A 17,825-nucleotide genomic window follows, 5' to 3' on the forward strand; every position below is an offset into this window, starting at 1 on the left:
CAAACATAGGGTTTCTCCCCTGTGTGTGTCCTCTGGTGCTTGATGTGACTGAAGCCTCACTCACACTCCCTGCAAACAAAGGGCTTCTCCCCTGTGTGTGTCCTCTGGTGTCTGATGGGAGTTGACTTCACACTGAAGCTTCGCCCACACTCCCTGCAAACATAGGGTTTCTCCCCTGTGTGTGTCCTCTGGTGCTTGATGTGACTGAAGCCTCACTCACACTCCCTGCAAACAAAGGGCTTCTCCCCTGTGTGTGTCCTCTGGTGTCTGATGGGAGTTGACTTCACACTGAAGCTTCGCCCACACTCCCTGCAAACATAGGGTTTCTCCCCTGTGTGTGTCCTCTGGTGCTTGATGTGACTGAAGCCTCACTCACACTCCCTGCAAACAAAGGGCTTCTCCCCTGTGTGTGTCCTCTGGTGTCTGATGAGAGTTGACTTCACACTGAAGCTTCGCGCACACTCCCTGCAAGCATAGGGCTTTTCCTCAGTGTGTATCCTCTGGTGTGTGATGAGACTTGACCTATCCTTGGAGTCTTGCCCACACTGTCCATGCTTAACTCTTATAATTCTTAAAACTCCTGCCCCCATACATAATTTGCCTGTGTCCTCTGTATTCACTTTCTGGCCTGTGCTGGGCTCTTACATCATTCTCTTGCTTACCCAGGTATCCCCCATTTGTCCTTTGGGTGAGTAGGAAGAGGCCCTTGAAACTCTCCTCAGCCTTACGCTTTTCAGCAAAGGTTGGGGCCTTTCCTTGACCTCTCGATCCTCAGGTTTGTCACTCCAGCTGTGTGGATCAGAATATTGGTGCTGATGATTTTGATTGCCTGGGCAGGAATCCTTTGTTTGGAGGCGGTCTCTTGCAGATGTTCTCAGGAGGATCTGAGAGGGGTGATTGTGTTCAACATGTTGGCTGAGAAATTTCTGACTGGAGAAGGCCAGGGAGCAGGAGGCACATGGGTGGATTTTGGGCTTTGGTTCTGCTGAAAGAGGAAGCTTTTGGTCAGGTAGCTGGTTTGTCATGGTAAAGCCTGTCCCACTGATCATCTTAGTGCTGACAGTGCAAGATCCGTCTCCCACCAAGTGCTCCTTTATAGTCCACTGTTCCATTCCATTCTTATTCTCTGCATCTTTTACAGAAATCCAGGAAGCCTGTGTCAAGGACCTTTTCTACAAATCCCCAGACTAGGGACCTTCCAGTAGCATCAGAGGCAGTGTCTCTCCTGATAGAGGTGGATCTGCAGGGACCTTTCCCTACGTATAAGTATCTGAAAATTCATGTCACAGTGGTCACAGGTATTTTATCGTACTGAGAGATAAGACTCTTGATGACTTAGGTGGAATCATCCTGAGTGGCTCCCTGTGAGGGGAAAAGGTCTATTTAAGTTAGGGGTGCTCAGCCTAGAGCTCTCTGAATATGGGAGGCAGCATAGGGGGTGATGCTTTAGCATGTGCAAGTAAAGCTGAATTTGAGGGTCCTCATTCAAAGAGCATCTTTTGTGTCTGGGTCTCTACCTGAAGTGGGATTCAAACTGGATGAGACCGAGTGGCCCAGGTCCCATAGACAAGAGGTCTCTGGTTCCTGCTGCCCCCATTGGTTCATGAATTGCTTCTCTCTCAGTTTTCCATAAATCATAAAATGAAGATGTGTTCTTTCTCAAGCCTCATGAGTATTCATACCTCATTTATTTAATTCAGTCTAGTCCATTTAACGGAGAAGGCAGTGGCACCCCACTCCAGTACTCTTGCCTGGAAAATTCCATGGATGGAGGAGCCTGGTAGGTTGCAGTCCATGGGGTCGCTAGGAGTCAGATACGACTGAGCGACTTCACTTTATTTTTTCAGTTTCCTGCATTGGAGAAGGAAATGGCAACCCACTCCAGTGTTCTTGCCTGGAGAATCCCAGGAACGGGGGAGCCTGGTGGGCTGCCTTCTATGGGGTTGCACAGTCGGACACGACTGAAGCGACTTAGCAGCAGCAGCAGTCCATTTAAAATGCACTAGGAAGTCCTATTTAAAAATACATCTCCATCCAGACTCTTCACAACCTGCTTGCTGCTGCTGCTGAGTCGCTTCAGTCGTGTCTGACTCTGTGCGACCCCATAGACAGCAGCCCACCAGGCTCCCCCGTCCCTGGGATTCTCCAGGCAAGAACACAGGAGTGGGTTGCCATTTGCTTCTCCAATGAGTGAAAGTGAAGACTCTCAGTCATGTCCGACTCTTAGCGACCCCATGGACTGTAGCCTACCAGGCTCCTCCATCCATGGGATTTTCCAGGCAAGAGTACTGGAATGGGTTGCCATTCTTCACGCCCTGACTCCCAGGCTTCTTTAGCCAGCCCACTGTCCCCTCTCGTCTGGCAATGAACTGACCTCTGAAGGGATTCCCCACTGCTGTCTCTTCCCAAAAATGAACCGAAGCATCATCTTAGAACAGAGAACATGCCACTTGCAGCTGAAAGCTGCATGGTTGTTCCATGTCACCCTGGAAGATTCCAGGTGCCTACAAATGGACATGGGCCCTGAGGCTTCCATGTTCCATCCATCCTCCTCCGTCTCCCTCTGTACTTCTTCCTACAACCACTGGCATGGCCTCTCTTCCCAGCCCTGGGGCTATGGCACTGGCTGCTCCCCTGCCTTGACTCCATTCCCACAAGTGTTACCTCTGGAGAGACCCTGCCCCACCATCCTCTGCCACACCCCACTCGCTGCTCACACTAATCCGAGGTCCTTTTCCTGGACTGGTTTTTCTCATAGCAACCAGCAGCCTGTCTGGTATTAAGCATATGTTTCCCCAGAAGGTTGTTCTATCTATTTCAGGGCATGGCGCCCAGTCTGGCACAGAGTATGAACTCACATGACAATGAACTGAAACAGTGACTGAATGCAAATCAGTGTACACATTGTCACTTAGAAGTGTGGAGGAAATGAGGAAGAAACAGCTAAAGGTGAGAGAGCTGGTAGGTGCTAGAAAATTTGCTTTCTGCCTCTAAGCCTTTCAGCAAAATGTGATGTCATGTATTTTTTGCATGACATATTAAAAATGAGAACAAAAAGTTTTAATATAATTTTTTCCTAAAAGTCATATGAAATGAATCAATTTCTGAGGCATTTTAATTGAGACTTGACTGACTTTACACTGGATTGTACTCGGCTTCCGAGCCAGACCAGGGAAGCTCCCTAAGATGGGGTGGGGTGCTTGAAGAGTGGCACTCACCTCTGCTGGCCATGAGCTCACTCTTCCACCTGCTGCCACACTTGATGCTGAGCTCTTGGCTGTACTTGTCCCCATACCAGACCAGCAGCTCACAGCCTGGCCTGAACACCGGGCAGGTTTGGTAGAAGATCTGCCGGTGACTCAGGAAGGCTACCAGGTTCTGCTCCTTGTCGTCCCGGGCACAGTTCACATACCTGGGGTTGAGGCTGGGAAAGAGAAACCACAAGTGATGAGTCCCCTCCACCTGTCAGACCTGATCCCGGCTCCTGGCCTTCAGCCTCTGAGGCCGCCACAGCCCCCACCACCCCTCCTGGGGACTTTCTGTTCACACTTTTGACTGCACCATGTGAATTTCTATCTCCAAATCCTATTTCCGGTCCTATTCCTGGCTGGAATGCTTTTCTCTTCTTACCTAATTAGCCATTTTCCAGAGCCCAGTTCCACATTTGTCTTCACCTGGACTGACCATAAGACTGGTGACCGCTAGCTCCTCTAAACTCAAAGTTCTCTTTCATTCCACAGAACTTGTTACTTCTAGGCTAGCATGCAATCCTTTGCACTCACCCCAGCCTGCCTTCTTTTCCGAGGCCCTCCAGTCTCCCCACATGCATACAGGGTCCCATTCACTTGCCAACCCCTTCCTGTGGAAACTTGGAGCGTGCTCTGACTTAGCTCGAGACACAGAACAGTAATATTCACTTTCTGCCTTCCCTGATGAAAGGCCCTCAGAGAAAGGTCCTGACCCCCATTCCTTCCCAGGCCTCAGGGCCCACTTCTCACTAGAGCTTAGCCTGGGGAGGTTGCTTCCCTCATGGGCTCAAGGTCCCTCATGTTAGGTTATCCTGGCACTGTACAGTTCTTCAAAAGTAGAAAAATTAAGGTTACATATTCCTAAAATCAATTGGTTAATTTCCATCTGAAGTGTATCCTCCAAAAGGACATGGGTTGTGTGATCTGCTTCAATAATGAACTCTACTGTTTTGGAACACAGAAAGTGGTTGGTAAGGGTCAGTTAGGTGAGTTAAAGTGTCCTTGGTGACTCTAGACTCCTCAAGTTGTTTTCAAGTACCCCAGTTTTGTTGAGCATAGAGACTTACATTTTGAGGGCATATACTACATTTTTATTTCTTTCATTCTATTATCTTTTGAAAGGAAAGAACATAGTATGGTGGAAAAAGAGGAAAGATGTGAAAGCTATTGAAGGAGGCTGGTTGAGAAGGAAAGGGGTGTGGGCTTGAAGGAGGAGCGATCTTCATACCTGCAGGCTCACTGTACTCACCTCATCCATTTGGCCCAAGATGTGTCCTTTCCATCCACATACTCATAGCAGTTTCTCCCTTTGGTGATCTGAGTGTCAGAAAAAGGGTTAAAAACTTTCTTCTCTATTTCTTTTTTGGTGGGAGGTAACAGAAGAATTATTTCCCTCTGCTATCATTAGTGCACTTCAGCCCGCATGAATTCAGTTGTCAGTTGTGACCACGTGGTAAGCTCCTTAATCATCACCTCCATGTCCGAGTCTGTTGGTGCACTCAGGGCAAGGACTCCACATGGGAGAAGCCACTTCTGTGTGCCTGTACCACTGTGCTCCCACCTCTCCTCTGATCTTTAGATAGAAGTCCCGTGTTCACACACAGTGCACACAGTACACAGGGCTGGCCATGTTGTCCTCATCCACGTCCTCACATGTAGACATGAGCTCCCCCGCCACATGCACCAGTGATTGGAGGTCAGAGGACAGGTGATGAGGGGTGTTCTCACCAGCCAGGAGTATCCACTGTTGGCAGCCTCTTCATCGTCTATGATCTGGCCCTTGTAGGAGCCAAAGCGCGGGCCCAGCAGCAGATCAGACACCTCGTTCCACACTCCAAGTGCAGCCTCAGGGATGCCTGATGGTCTGATACTTAACCCAGCAGGCAGACTGAGGGCTAAGCGATTGGCATGCCCCTTTTCCACTGCACAGTCTTTTACAAAGGTCGGGAGCCCATGAACAGCACAGCTTTCGATGAAGTTCTGACACTTCTCACAATCTGGAGGCGAGAGCAACGGGGATGAGGGGAGGTATAGTGATGTTGCTGGTCATAAAGAACTTCAGAATGAACCGAGGTGCTCACGGCATTTGGCCTTGATCCTGTACCCCAAGTCATAAGAGGAAAGGGATGATTGGGGGACCAAATGGTGAGGTTTTATTATTGTGCCAAGGCCTCATAACTGCTTCTCTGTGAATGGGCTCGTGGTGTCCCTCACAGAGGTAGTTGTCATCCTGGGGCTCACTGACCTCTTGGAACACATGGCTTGCTCTTTCTCATAGACTGTACATCTTCACTTCATGCTCCTTTCAGATGGACCCATGGGGTCACTCACAGAGGTGGTCGTCGTCCTGGGGCTCGCTGACCTCTTGGGACACATGGCTCGCTCTTTCTCGTAGACTGTACATCTTCACTTCAGTCTCCTTTCAAATAGGCCCATGGGGTCACTCACAGAGGTAGTCGTCGTCCTGGGGCTCGCTGACCTCTTGGGACACATGGCTCGCTCTTTCTCGTAGACCGTACATCTTCACTTCAGTCTCCTTTCAAATAGGCCCATGGGGTCACTCACAGAGGTAGTTGTCGTCCTGGGGCTCGCTGACCTCTTGGGACACATGGCTCGCTCTTTCTCGTAGACTGTACATCTTCACTTCAGTCTCCTTTCGAATGGGCCCATGGGGTGGGCCACAGAGGTAGTCGTCGTCCTGGGGCTCGCTGACCTCTTGATACACATGGCTCGCTCTTTCTCATAGGCCTGTGCATCTTCACTTCAGTCTCCTTTCTTCTGAGTTCTGAGTTGGAGAAGAGAAGCTGAGCAAGGCTGGTGGGGTCTGGAGAGTTAGATCCTGTTTGATCAGAAACTGTGATATCACCCACCTGTTCATCTGTATACTTTGTTAAAAATTTTTTTACATTTATTTAAAAATTTTTTATGTATGTATTTTTATTTGTTAATGTTACGTTATTTATTTATTGGCCGCACTGCATGGCATGTGGGATCTTAGTTCCCTGACCTGGAATGGAACCCAGCCTCCTGCAGTGGAAGCATAGAGTCTTAACCACCAGGAAAGTCCCTTCTCTATACTTTGTTTTTTCTCCCTTTCAGAGAGACTGAGGCTACACACTGACTTTAAAGATGCCCAGTTTAATATTAGCATCCTGTACTTCCTGTTAGTAGGTTTAATTTCCCAACGTCCTTACTTAGAAAATAGTTCACAGACACATCTACTCAGAAAATATATGTTGAGGGTACATTACAGATAAGGCATTGTGCAGAGGCCTGGGCATAAACAGTAACAAAGCATGGCCCTATTATCACAGCTGGATTTATTGAACAACTTCAATGTGTCAACACTTTTATATTTAACTTAATGCTTTCAAACACTTTTCAGTGTGTTTGAAAGCAATAAGAAGATTGCTTATCTTCACTTTACAGATAAGCAGTCAGAATCTCAGAAAATTTGTAAGATTTTCCTTTCCAAAGGCCACAGTGCTACCTTTAGGTCTCAGATCAATCCAGCTTAAACCCACACCTACCCAAAGTCTACCCTACATACCTGGGCCATAGTTATTAGCCTTTCTAGAGGAATTAGAGGAAGTGAAGTACCCAAATTATTTCCTCTTACCCACTTTTTGTCTAGGGTGCTATTCAGAGGTACTTGCTTCTCTGGGAGGGGGCACTGTATCTGGGCCTGCTTGGGGCCACTTGTCTTCAGCAATTTTGATGCTCCTGGCAATTCCTTCAAACTAGATTTGTTACTTACTAGTGCCCTGGACATTCCCTTCTGTGTGAGAGTCACATAGTAAAAGACAACATACATTTCTTTAGTTCTTTAGGACTTTATGAAATGTTTTCCCAAGCATGATTTTAGTTAATACTTTGACAATTCTTGGAAATATCCAGTGTTGCGAGGGGAGGAGGAGTGGAGAGGGGGTCTGAACACTGGAGTGTAAATAATAAGTGGGTAGTGAATCAAAACTAGAACTCATATCTTAAAGTTCTTTCCCTTCAACTTTCTCCATAAAAGTGAGAGCAAAGCAGGGGGAATAGCTGGAGAATCAACAAGGTCAGGAAAGAAGAGGGTAAGGGCTCAGAGAAAACTGGGGTGGGGGTGGGGTTTCTATTAAATAGTGCCCCTTTGATGAATGAGGAAGTGTGGAAAAGTGCAGGGGGGACAAAAAACATCTGGAAAATGAGGTGATGAAGCAGTGAGATTGGGAAGAGAAAGGACGATTGGCAGAAACATATATAGACAATAAAGAAAATAAGCTGAAAGTTGCAGATTGCCATGTCCTAGAGACAGTGTTTGGAATTAAAGTAGCTGGTCCCATCCATTCTGCTTGAATAAGGTTGTACAACTAGCTGGTTTTCCTCAGTTTCCTGATCCATAAATTGGTATACATGCTAATTCTTGATGTTATAGTGCACATGAAGTTTAATAACATTCAACAAAATATTCTGTGAGCTATTTGATACAGTATGAATGTGAGAGTCCATCCCTGCTATCAGTTTACCCCCTCAGCTGTCTCTGTATTTGAAGTCTTGCTCACAGATACTATCTTCAGCATTTCTTCACCTTCTTCCTCCTAGATGAATGTTTAAATGTGGAGCCACTCATTCAGAAAACATTCAGGGGGCCCTCAGGGGCTTTTAGCTCGGCCTGAACTTCTAAGAATTAACAGGTATGGGCTAGGCTCTCAAATCTTACGACACAGGGGCAGGCTAAACAAATGATTCTGTTCGGTAGTTAGAATAGGAAAAAGGAGTCCAGAATGGCGATGGCTAAAAGACAAGGAAGGGAAAAGCCCACGAAAACAGAACAAAGGAAGGTGTGAGGACCTCAGGTAGAACAAACAACACTCCTGGCTAGCCCAAATTACATAGGGCAGGCCCAGGGAGAGGAAAAAAACATATAAAAAGAGGAGCCAAAGGGCTGGAGGGTCTCTCTCCCCCCTGCGCTCATTCTCTCTCTCCTCTTTGCATCTTTGGGTCAGCATGCCCTCACGCCTCGAGGATGTATTTTCCTATTATTTTCTAAATAAAACTGAGCTGAAAAACAGAGCTGTAACACTGTTCTGTCCAAGAGCTATAACACGGTCTGTCTGAGAGCTGTGACATGCCGAGGGCCTTAACGTCCATCGCTTCAAATTTTTGTTGAGATGAGACAGAACCAAGTTTCCTTGCTAATCTCTTACACTCCCCTGACATCTATGGTGCTGTGACTTGGGTTTAACCTGGCTGAAACAACCTCAGCGCAGTCCCCCGCAAGAAGGAGGCCAAGCACAACAGGAGCCCAACTTGGCGAAAGCTCCTGAGGTAGAAGCGGAATGCGAAGAAAACCCAGCACAGGGGAAGTGACAAGAGGCCCATCGTACTGGAAACCGGGACAGCAAAAAACAAACTCAGCAGAAAGCTCACGCGACTCAGTCTCAGATTCCAGAAGACCTCCAGTTAAGGTAGGAGATCCTCGCTCCTATGGCTGGAGGGACATATGCCTAACAAACTCTTTAATTCCTTTATAGTCTCTTGTTTCTTGTTTCCTCACTCCCCCCTCCCCCCCACCTCCGCGAACAGGTGGGTGGCAGTGGGTGCAACTGACAGACTCTGGAGAGGCTACTCCTCAGCATGTCCCAAAGGCACTACCTGCTGAGCCCCAGTAGCTATTACCCAAGCCAGTGGGGGTTCTTCCGTCCTTAATCTTTTTTGTGCCAAGGATCAGGCCAGTGAAAGCTGTGAGCACAGGTCAGCTATTTAGCAGATTTTCCGGCAGGCTATGAATGGGATTCCTTGGCATATTTTCCCCACTGCTTTTTCCTCCTGTCCTTTAGCTCTCTCTCCCAGGACTTGGAGCCCAGCAAAAACCCAGGATGCCTGGCTTCAGGACCTAATGAAGCTCAGGCTCTGATGTCTCATTGCAAAAATTCAGTGAGAGACAAAGTGATAGGTAAGAGGTGGATTTGTTAAGGTTTAGAGAGAAGCACACTCTGCAGGGTGTGGGCTATTGCAGAGGGCTCTGGACGTGGAATGGGGCCTGGCTAGGTTTTGCCAGCTGATTGAATTAAAATGCTAATGAGTGGGAGGATCATCCCAGCCATTGGGGAACCACCCACTCCTCTGTCTTTTGACAGTGCCTTGGAGCTGTCCTGCCACCTCTGGGTGTGTCCTTTAGTTTACAGATCGGGGATTAAGGTTTGCTTGAATTTGACTTGTCATCTTGGACCCAGTTGATTTCAATCCGTTTATGTTATGCCCTTGTGCTATGTTATTCTTTCAAAGGTTGTGCCCTGTCCCCTTCCCTTCTGTTTCATGCTTTTTTCCTGAGCCCCATCCAGGCCCACAATGTTGCCTCTACAGTCTTCTGGAGGGACAGCTAGAAAATAGCTAGCCCTTGGGAGGGAAATACTGTATAATATCCAGTCCTTCTGGATATTCAGCCCTTCATCTTCCATGTTTCCTACAACATGTGCAACATCAGCATTTCTTAGTGAACCTGCTAGGGTGGGAGACAGGCAGACAATGCCTGCTAGAAGTCCATCAGTTGGCATTCCTTCAAAGGCAATTGGGCTTCCAGGGATAATGTTTGCCACTTTGGGAGTTAGCCCTGCAGGCTGTTTGGGCCCAAACTCTTATCACCCTTCTCCTAAAGTTATAAACATACCCCTGGATCAAATCTCCACTCCACTTTTATAGAACATCTGGTCTGTTGCCTCTTAACAAATTTGTTCTTAAGCCAATTACTAACTCCTACAATCAAGACCCTGCCCCCTTGTTGCTCCACGCAGTCTATAATTAAAACACCTTAATGCCCCTAACAGGGCCAGATAACCCACTCCTTTGTCATTACTTCTGTTATTACATAAAGTGGGTCTATGACAACAATGCTTACCAGGGGAGACACCCTTACCTGCTCTTATGGAGGACTAGGGGAAGAAATCAATGGCTTAAATCCCTTAGAGTAGTAAAAGGATAAGGCTTATGACTGTTTCACTGTTTCCCGGTCTCAGGGCATAGGCTTGGATTGCTTTACATCATGATATCTATTCCCGTCTGAACAAAATGAGTTAAAATTACAACCCCTTAATCCTACTCACCACTGGTCATGCTGGAGACCTTGGGGACGCCCAACTCCAGTCCGGGGGTCCCAGGAGGTCAACCTGCCTCCACCTGCCTAGGGGTCTAGTCCTTGAAAGGTGGTTACACCTCAACCTACTTGGGGATCCGCCAGTCCAGGGGTCCTGGGAGGTCGTCACGCCTTGATCTGCCCAGGGACCCAATTCTCCGGAGGCCAACCTGCCTCTACCTGCCCTGGGATTCGATCTCCAGGAGACTGTCATGCCTCAGCCTGCCTGGGGATCTGCACCCTGACCTGGGGATGCCTGGCTCTCAGGTTGCAAGACTACTGGGTAAGATAAGCTTCAGAAAGACCCATCCCTAAGGAAGTCCACCCATGGAAATAGAAGGAAGCCTATTACTTGTAGGACTGTGCCCAGTCTCAGCAATAACTCTGGAGCCCAATGAGTTAGTCTTCTGGAAAGACTAAAGAGGCCCTCCAAAAGTTTACCAATCTGCACTTAGACTCTTATGAGGGACAGGTGATTTTAAAGGACAAATTCCTGTCCCAATGTGTATCAGATATCAGAATAAAATTACAACAGCCACAGCAGCAGGACCCTGCTTCCTCTTTAAATGAGATGGTCCACACAGCCAGCAATACCTTTTATAACAGAGAACAGGAGAAGGAGGCCAAGGCCCAGGAGATGGAGAGAAGGAAAGACAAGGCATGCCCAGATGCTGGCCGCCCTCCAGGGAAGCCCTGTGGCAAACCCTGAGTCCTTAAAGGACAAGGCATGAGGCGAATGCCTAATCTGTAGACAGGTAGGGTATTGGGCCAAAGAGTGTCCAAACCGTTAGAAGTCTCCTAAAACGGTTTGCTACAAATGCCATCAACTGGGACATTGGGTGGCACTCTGCCCTCGAGACCCAAGAGCCTCAAGGTCAAGCGCCAAGCCTTCCCTCATGATGGTTCAACAGGACTGAAGCAGCCCGCTCCAGCCAGCCCACCTGTCACACATAACGATCACAGGGCTAGAGCCCAGGGTGCAACTGGATGTGGCAGGTAGGTCCGAGAACTTCTTGGTTGACATGCGGGCTACCTACTCTGTCTTGATCTCCTACTCCAGAGCCTTCTCCTCCCAAACCTGTACTATTTTGGGTGCTACAGGAAAAACTACTAAAAGATTCACCCGAGCACTTCTTCGTTGCTGGGATGGACAGATATTTTCCCACCAGTTTCTGGTGGTCCCTGAGTGCCCTACTCCCTTATTGGGAAGAGATACACTCACTAAACTTGGGACCACCCTTGTGATGGGAGGCTTTTCAGCCCCTAGAGCTCTACAGCTTCTGGTTGCTACTGAAGAACCCATTACACCCTCTCCAATAGAGAGGGACCAAAAACTATGAGAAGACAAAATTAACCCCCAGGTGTGGGTCGAGGAGACTCCTGGACAAGCTCTCCAAGCTGAACCGGTCATCATTGTTCTCTGAGATCCCACTCGGTTTTCCAACGGGAAACAAATATCCCCTCAGAAGAGAGGCTCGGGAGGGACTACAGCCCTTAATAAATAAATTCCTTGTTTGTGGGCTATTGGTACCCACCAATCCGCCATGTAACACCCCAATCCTCTCAGTAAAGAAGGATGGAACCTAGTGAATGGTTCAAGATCTCTGGATCATAAATGAAGCTGTAGTACCCCTCCATCCCACAGTATCCAATCCCTATGTAATCTTGGGAGAAATCTCACCCAGTGCCAAGTGGTTTACAGTCTTGGATCTCAAAGATGCATTTTTTTTTTTTTTTTTTTGCATACCACTAGCTAAAGAATCCCAGTATCTTTTTGCCTTTGAGTGGGAGACCCCAGGAAAAAAACATCAACAGATGACTTGGACAGTATTACCTCAGGGGTTCAGAGATAGCTCCCACCTGTTTGGACAGGCCCTTAGCAGGATCTCCTAGATCTGGACCTGGGACCTAAGGGGAAAATATTACAATACGTAGATGACCTACTAATCTGCTCTCCAGATGAGAAAAATGTCCAACAACATGAAATTCAGGTTCTAAACCTTTTGGCAGAGAGAGGATATAAAATCTCCTGTGCTAAGGCACAGATGGTCGAGACAAAGGTCACTTACCTGGGAGTTCAGTCCAGGAGGCTGTCATCTGATCGGATACAAGGAATCCTCCAGTTGCCCTCCCCCACAGCTCGAAAACAATTGCAATCTTTCCTGGGGCTAACTGGGTATTGTAGAATCTGGATACCCAACTATGGTCTAATTGCCCAGCTTAAAGGGACAGGATGATTCAATCCCACTGATGTGGGGAACTCCTCAAAAGAAGGCAGAGGCTACACTAAAACAAGCCTTAACTCAGGCACCTGCCTTGAGGTTGCCAGACCCAGAAAAAGCATTCCAACTTTACGTCCATGAAAGAGAGGGAATAGCCTTGGGAGTGTTAACTCAAAGGTTGGGATCTGAGCGCCAGCCTGTTGCTTACTTATCCAAGAGGCTCGACCCAACTGCCCGAGGCTGGCCCCCCTGCCTTCGAAATCTTGAAGCTATTGCAATCCTGATAGAAGATGCTTTAAAACTCTCTTTTGGGGGCAAACTATTTTTACCAGCCACCAAGTGAAACAACTCCTAAATAGAAGAGGCCATTATGGATGTCTGATCAAAGAATCCTCAGATATCAAGTAGTGCTGATGGAAAGTCCAGGTCTCACTATATCCCCTTGTGAGGTTCTTAACCCAGCTACCCTCCTGCCTACCCCCAAGGGCTCTCTCCCCTTTCACTCTTGCCTAGAAACCTTGGACCACTGGACAAAACCCTGAGAGGGATTGGCGGAAGATCCTCTGACCAACCCTGAGGAAATCCGATACACTGATGGAAGCAGCTTTGTCTTGGATGGAAAAAGAAGAGCAGGATATGCAGGTAAGTCTCCAATTTTGAGACCATAGAGGCTAAGCCTCTGCCACCAGGTACTTCAGCCCGATCAGCTGAGCTCATAGCCCTGACTCGAGCTTTAGAACTGGGAAAAGGAAAAAGAGTAGCTCTTTACACTGACTCCAAGTATGTCTTTCTGGTGCTACATGCACCTGCTGCTGTTTGGAAAGAAAGGGGCCATTTGACCAACCGAGGGTCCCCAATCGAATATGGTGATCAGATTCTTAGGCTCTTGGAGGCAGTCCATATGCCCACTGAGGTTTCAGTCTCCCACTGTAAAGGACACCAAAAAGGGAGCACAGAAGTGGCACGAAGGAACCAAGCAGCTGATCAGGCAGCTAGGAGAGCAGCATTACAGGACGATGACCTAATAGGGGTGCCACCTTAGTTTCACAGACAAATTTGCCAGAAACTCCTTCATATACTGAAGGTGAAACTCTTAAAGCTAAGAGTGAGGGCTTTCAAGATCATATGGAGTGGTTGCAAAAGGAGGGACTCTGTTTTCTGCCTGGAAACCTCCAATGGAAGTTGGTTAACTCTTAAATGCCACCATTCATTTAAGGGAAAAGGCCCTCCAAAGATTACTAGAAAGGTCCTTCAGAGGAACAGGCTTCCAAATGACTAAGGCAAGTGGTCTCCTCTTGTCCCACTTGCCAATTAAACAACCCTCAAGGAGCTCGAAGACCCCAGCTGGCCCAGCCTGTCCAACGACGTGGGGCCTACCCAGGAGAGGACTGACAGATGGACTTCACCCAGATGCCAGTTTCTCAAGGGTATAAATACCCATTAATCATGATAGATACATTCACAGGATGGATTGAAGGCTTTCCTACCCGGACTGAGAAGGCTGAGGAGGTGGTAAAAAAAAAACTGCTCCATGAAATCACTCCACGATTTAATCTGCCCAGGTCATTACAAAGTGACAATGGGACATCATTTATTTCTAAGGTCACCCAAGGGGTCTCTAAAGCATTGGGCATTACTTATTATCTCCATTGTGCCTGGAGGCCTCAGTCTTCATGAAAAGTAGAAAGAGCCAACCAATTCTTAAAATCAGTGATAAAAAAGATAACCCAGAATACCTCCCTGGGATGGAAGCTATTTATCAATAGCTCTCCTCAGTACTCATGTTGCTGCTAAGGAACAGGTTGGTCTTAGTCCTTATGAGATGCTATATGGGAGACCTTTTGTTTATGTCAATGACCTCTTCCTAGATCCAGAGGCTCAGACCCTCCAGTCTTATACCACGGCCATTGGGCAATTCCAACAGGATATACGCTTGTGGGGTGTGAACCAAGACCCAAAAGATTATAAGGAGTCACCACTATATGCTCCAAGGACTCAAATCCTAATTAAAGTCTGGAAAGATGGGTCCCCAGAGGCTCAACTCCAGCCCACATGGAAGGGACCCTACCCTGTAATACTTTCTACCCCCACAGCAGTCAAGGTACCAGGACATGACTCCTGGATTCACTACTCATGAGTCAAGCTGTGGAAGAAAACAGAAGAGGACACTCAATACACCTGTAAGCCCCTGGGAGATCTCAAATATCAATTCAGGACTACCAATGAGTGCCATTCTAATGAGCACCCCAAAAATCTGGTTTCTGGGGATAGGATTTCTCAGGACAGCTCTAAAGAGCCAACACAGCTTGCCATGGGTTGAATCCAAAACAGGAGATAGATCTTCTGATCCCTGAACAAGGAGGGACTTGAGCCATCCTGGCAGTGGGAATTTGGAATTGGCTAATGCCCCTACTAGTCCTTGTTATGCCATATTGATGCTGCTTATGATTGTTCAATGTATTATCAATTGTCTAACCTGTTTTGTCTCTGCCCAGGTCAACAAGCTACAACATGCAGTGCCAGTTCAACAAAGATAGAAAGCACTACAGCTGACCACGGAAAATATCACTCACCCTTAGATGGACACCGCTATAAGGACTCTGAGGCCTGAGACTAGCAAGAGGGGGAGGCCCAATACCCCTCGCCGTCCCAGTTCAGCAGGAAGTAGCCAGAAAGACCGCGACGCCCCTATTCCCAAAGAATTGGGCCTCCCATCTCTTGAGGGGGGAATGTTAGGTAGTTAGAATAGGAAACAGGAGTCCAGAATGGCGGTGGCTAAACGACAAGGAAGGGAAAAGCCCTCAAAAACAGAACAAAGGAAGGTCCAAGGACTTGAGTGAGGACCTCGGGTAGAAAAAACAGCACTCCTGGCCAGCCCAATTTACACAGGGCAGGCCCAGGGGGAGGAAAAAACATTAAAAAAGAGGAGCCAAAGGGCCAGGAGTCTCTCTCTCCCCGCCACGCGCTCATTCTCTCCCTCTCTTTGCGATTTTGGGTCGACATGGCCTCATGCCTCGAGGATGTATTTTCCTGTTATTTTCTAAATAAAACTGATTTGTAACACAGAGCTGTAACACTGATCTGTCCAAGAGCTATAACACGGTCTGTTTGAGACCCAAGAGCTGTAACATGGTCTGTCTGAGAGCTGTGACATGCCGAGGGCTTTAATGTCTGTCACTTCAAATTTTTGTTGAGATGAGACAGAACCAAGGAGACTACACTCCCCTGACAATTCCACGTATAAGAGTTGCCTAATCAGAGCTCAGAGGAAGGAGCTGTTTTGTCCTCTTTTTTTATTTATTTATTTATTTATTTATTTTATTTTATTTTATTTTAAATTTTATTTTATTTTTAAACTTTACATAATTGTATTAGTTTTGCCAAATATCAAAATGAATCCGCCACAGGTATACATGTGTTCCCCATCCTGAACCCTCCTCCCTCCTCCCTCCCCATTCCATCCCTCTGGGTCGTCCCAGTGCACCAGCCCCAAGCATCCAGTATCGTGCATCGAACCTGGACTGGCAACTCGTTTCATATATGATATTTTACATGTTTCAATGCCATTCTCCCAAATCTTCCCACCCTCTCCCTCTCCCACAGAGTCCATAAGACTGTTCTGTACATCAGTGTCTCTTTTGCTGTCTCGTACACAGGGTTATTGTTACCATCTTTCTAAATTCCGTATATATGCGTTAGTATACTGTATTGGTGTTTTTCCTTCTGGCTTACTTCACTCTGTATAATAGGCTCCAGTTTCATCCACCTCATTAGAACTGATTCAAATGTATTCTTTTTAATGGCTGAGTAATACTCCATTGTGTATATGTACCACAGCTTTCTTATCCATTCATCTGCTGATGGACATCTAGGTTGCTTCCATGTCCTGGCTATTATAAACAGTGCTGCGATGAACATTGGGGTACACGTGTCTCTTTCCCTTCTGATTTCCTCAGTGTGTATGCCCAGCAGTGGGATTGCTGGATCATAAGGCAGTTCTATTTCCAGTTTTTTAAGGAATCTCCACACTGTTCTCCATAGTGGCTCTATTAGTTTGCATTCCCACCAACAGTGTAAGAGGGTTCCCTTTTCTCCACACCCTCCCCAGCATTTATTACTTGTAGACTTTTGGATCGCAGCCATTCTGACTGGCGTGAAATGGTACCTCATAGTGGTTTTGATTTGCATTTCTCTGATAATGAGTGATGTTGAGCATCTTTTCATGTGTTTGTTAGCCATCTGTATGTCTTCTTTGGAGAAATGTCTATTTAGTTCTTTGGCCCATTTTTTGATTGGGTCATTTATTTTTCTGGAGTTGAGCTGTAGGAGTTGCTTGTATATTCTCGAGATTAGTTGTTTGTCAGTTGCTTCATTTGCTATTATCTTCTCCCATTCTGAAGGCTGTCTTTTCACCTTGCTAATAGTTTCCTTTGATGTGCAGAAGCTTTTAAGGTTAATTAGGTCCCATTTGTTTATTTTTGCTTTTATTTCCAATATTCTGGGAGGTGGGTCATAGAGGATCCTGCTGTGATGTATGTCAGAGAGTGTTTTGCCTATGTTCTCCTCTAGGAGTTTTATAGTTTCTGGTCTTACGTTTAGATCTTTAATCCATTTTGAGTTTATTTTTGTGTATGGTGTTAGAAAGTGTTCTAGTTTCATTCTTTTACAAGTGGTTGACCAGATTTCCCAGCACCACTTGTTAAAGAGATTGTCTTTAGTCCATTGTATATTCTTGCCTCCTTTGTCAAAGATAAGGTGTCCATATGTGCGTGGATTTATCTCTGGGCTTTCTATTTTACAAGAATGAGCATTTGAAATCAGTTCCAGGTGGTAAGTTTCTACTACCTATGTGAAGTCCCTTCAGTTATTCTCTTCACATGTTGTTTTTCAGTCATAAAATCTGAGGCTTGTCAGAGTTGGGAGTTGATTCCTCTTTCTTACTGGAGTAGGAGGCTCTGAGGTTGGGGATCCTATCTCCTTCTTCATCTTGGACCACCTGCTCTATAAATTTCACTATGTATCTGTAAGCTTCCCTTAGTTGGGTATCTTAATAGATCCCTCACTTTAGCACAGCACAAAAGAACTGAGGTTGAAACCATCCTCAAATGAATGATATAAAGATGTATGAATAAGACAGTGTAAACTTTATAGAATTATGGAAGTTTTAAGCAGCTTGTAAGGGGTTTAGAGAAGGTGCTTTGGATTAGACTGCATGCACTACCAGTGATACTGTGATCTCAG

At 46.7% G+C, this 17,825-nt stretch overlaps 1 protein-coding gene across 6 annotated transcripts in view; it reads left to right on the top strand.

Annotated features, from left to right (window-relative positions):
• The window catches only part of LOC129634562 (uncharacterized), a 72,271-nt gene extending 56,620 nt beyond the window's left edge, over nucleotides 1–15,651 (top strand). The window contains exons 5-9 of one of the 6 annotated variants that reach the window (XR_008705748.1): nucleotides 8,496–8,698; nucleotides 9,071–9,186; nucleotides 13,098–13,226; nucleotides 14,678–14,764; nucleotides 15,080–15,651. Coding sequence is in view for 1 of the 6 variants with exons in the window: in XM_055556903.1 (XP_055412878.1) it covers nucleotides 2,822–2,862 (41 nt within the window). In the remaining 5 variants the exon portion in view is untranslated. Of the gene's footprint in view, nucleotides 1–2,821; nucleotides 7,276–8,495; nucleotides 8,699–9,070; nucleotides 9,187–9,231; nucleotides 11,359–13,097; nucleotides 13,227–14,677; nucleotides 14,765–15,079 lie in introns of those variants that run through there. The other 5 variants (XR_008705747.1, XR_008705749.1, XR_008705751.1 and 2 more) reach the window with 5 other exon arrangements.
• Nucleotides 15,652–17,825: the final 2,174 nt, after the last annotated feature.

The sequence above is a fragment of the Bubalus kerabau genome, chromosome 19 (assembly GCF_029407905.1).
Source record: "Bubalus kerabau isolate K-KA32 ecotype Philippines breed swamp buffalo chromosome 19, PCC_UOA_SB_1v2, whole genome shotgun sequence".
Taxonomy (NCBI): Eukaryota; Metazoa; Chordata; class Mammalia; order Artiodactyla; family Bovidae; genus Bubalus; species Bubalus kerabau.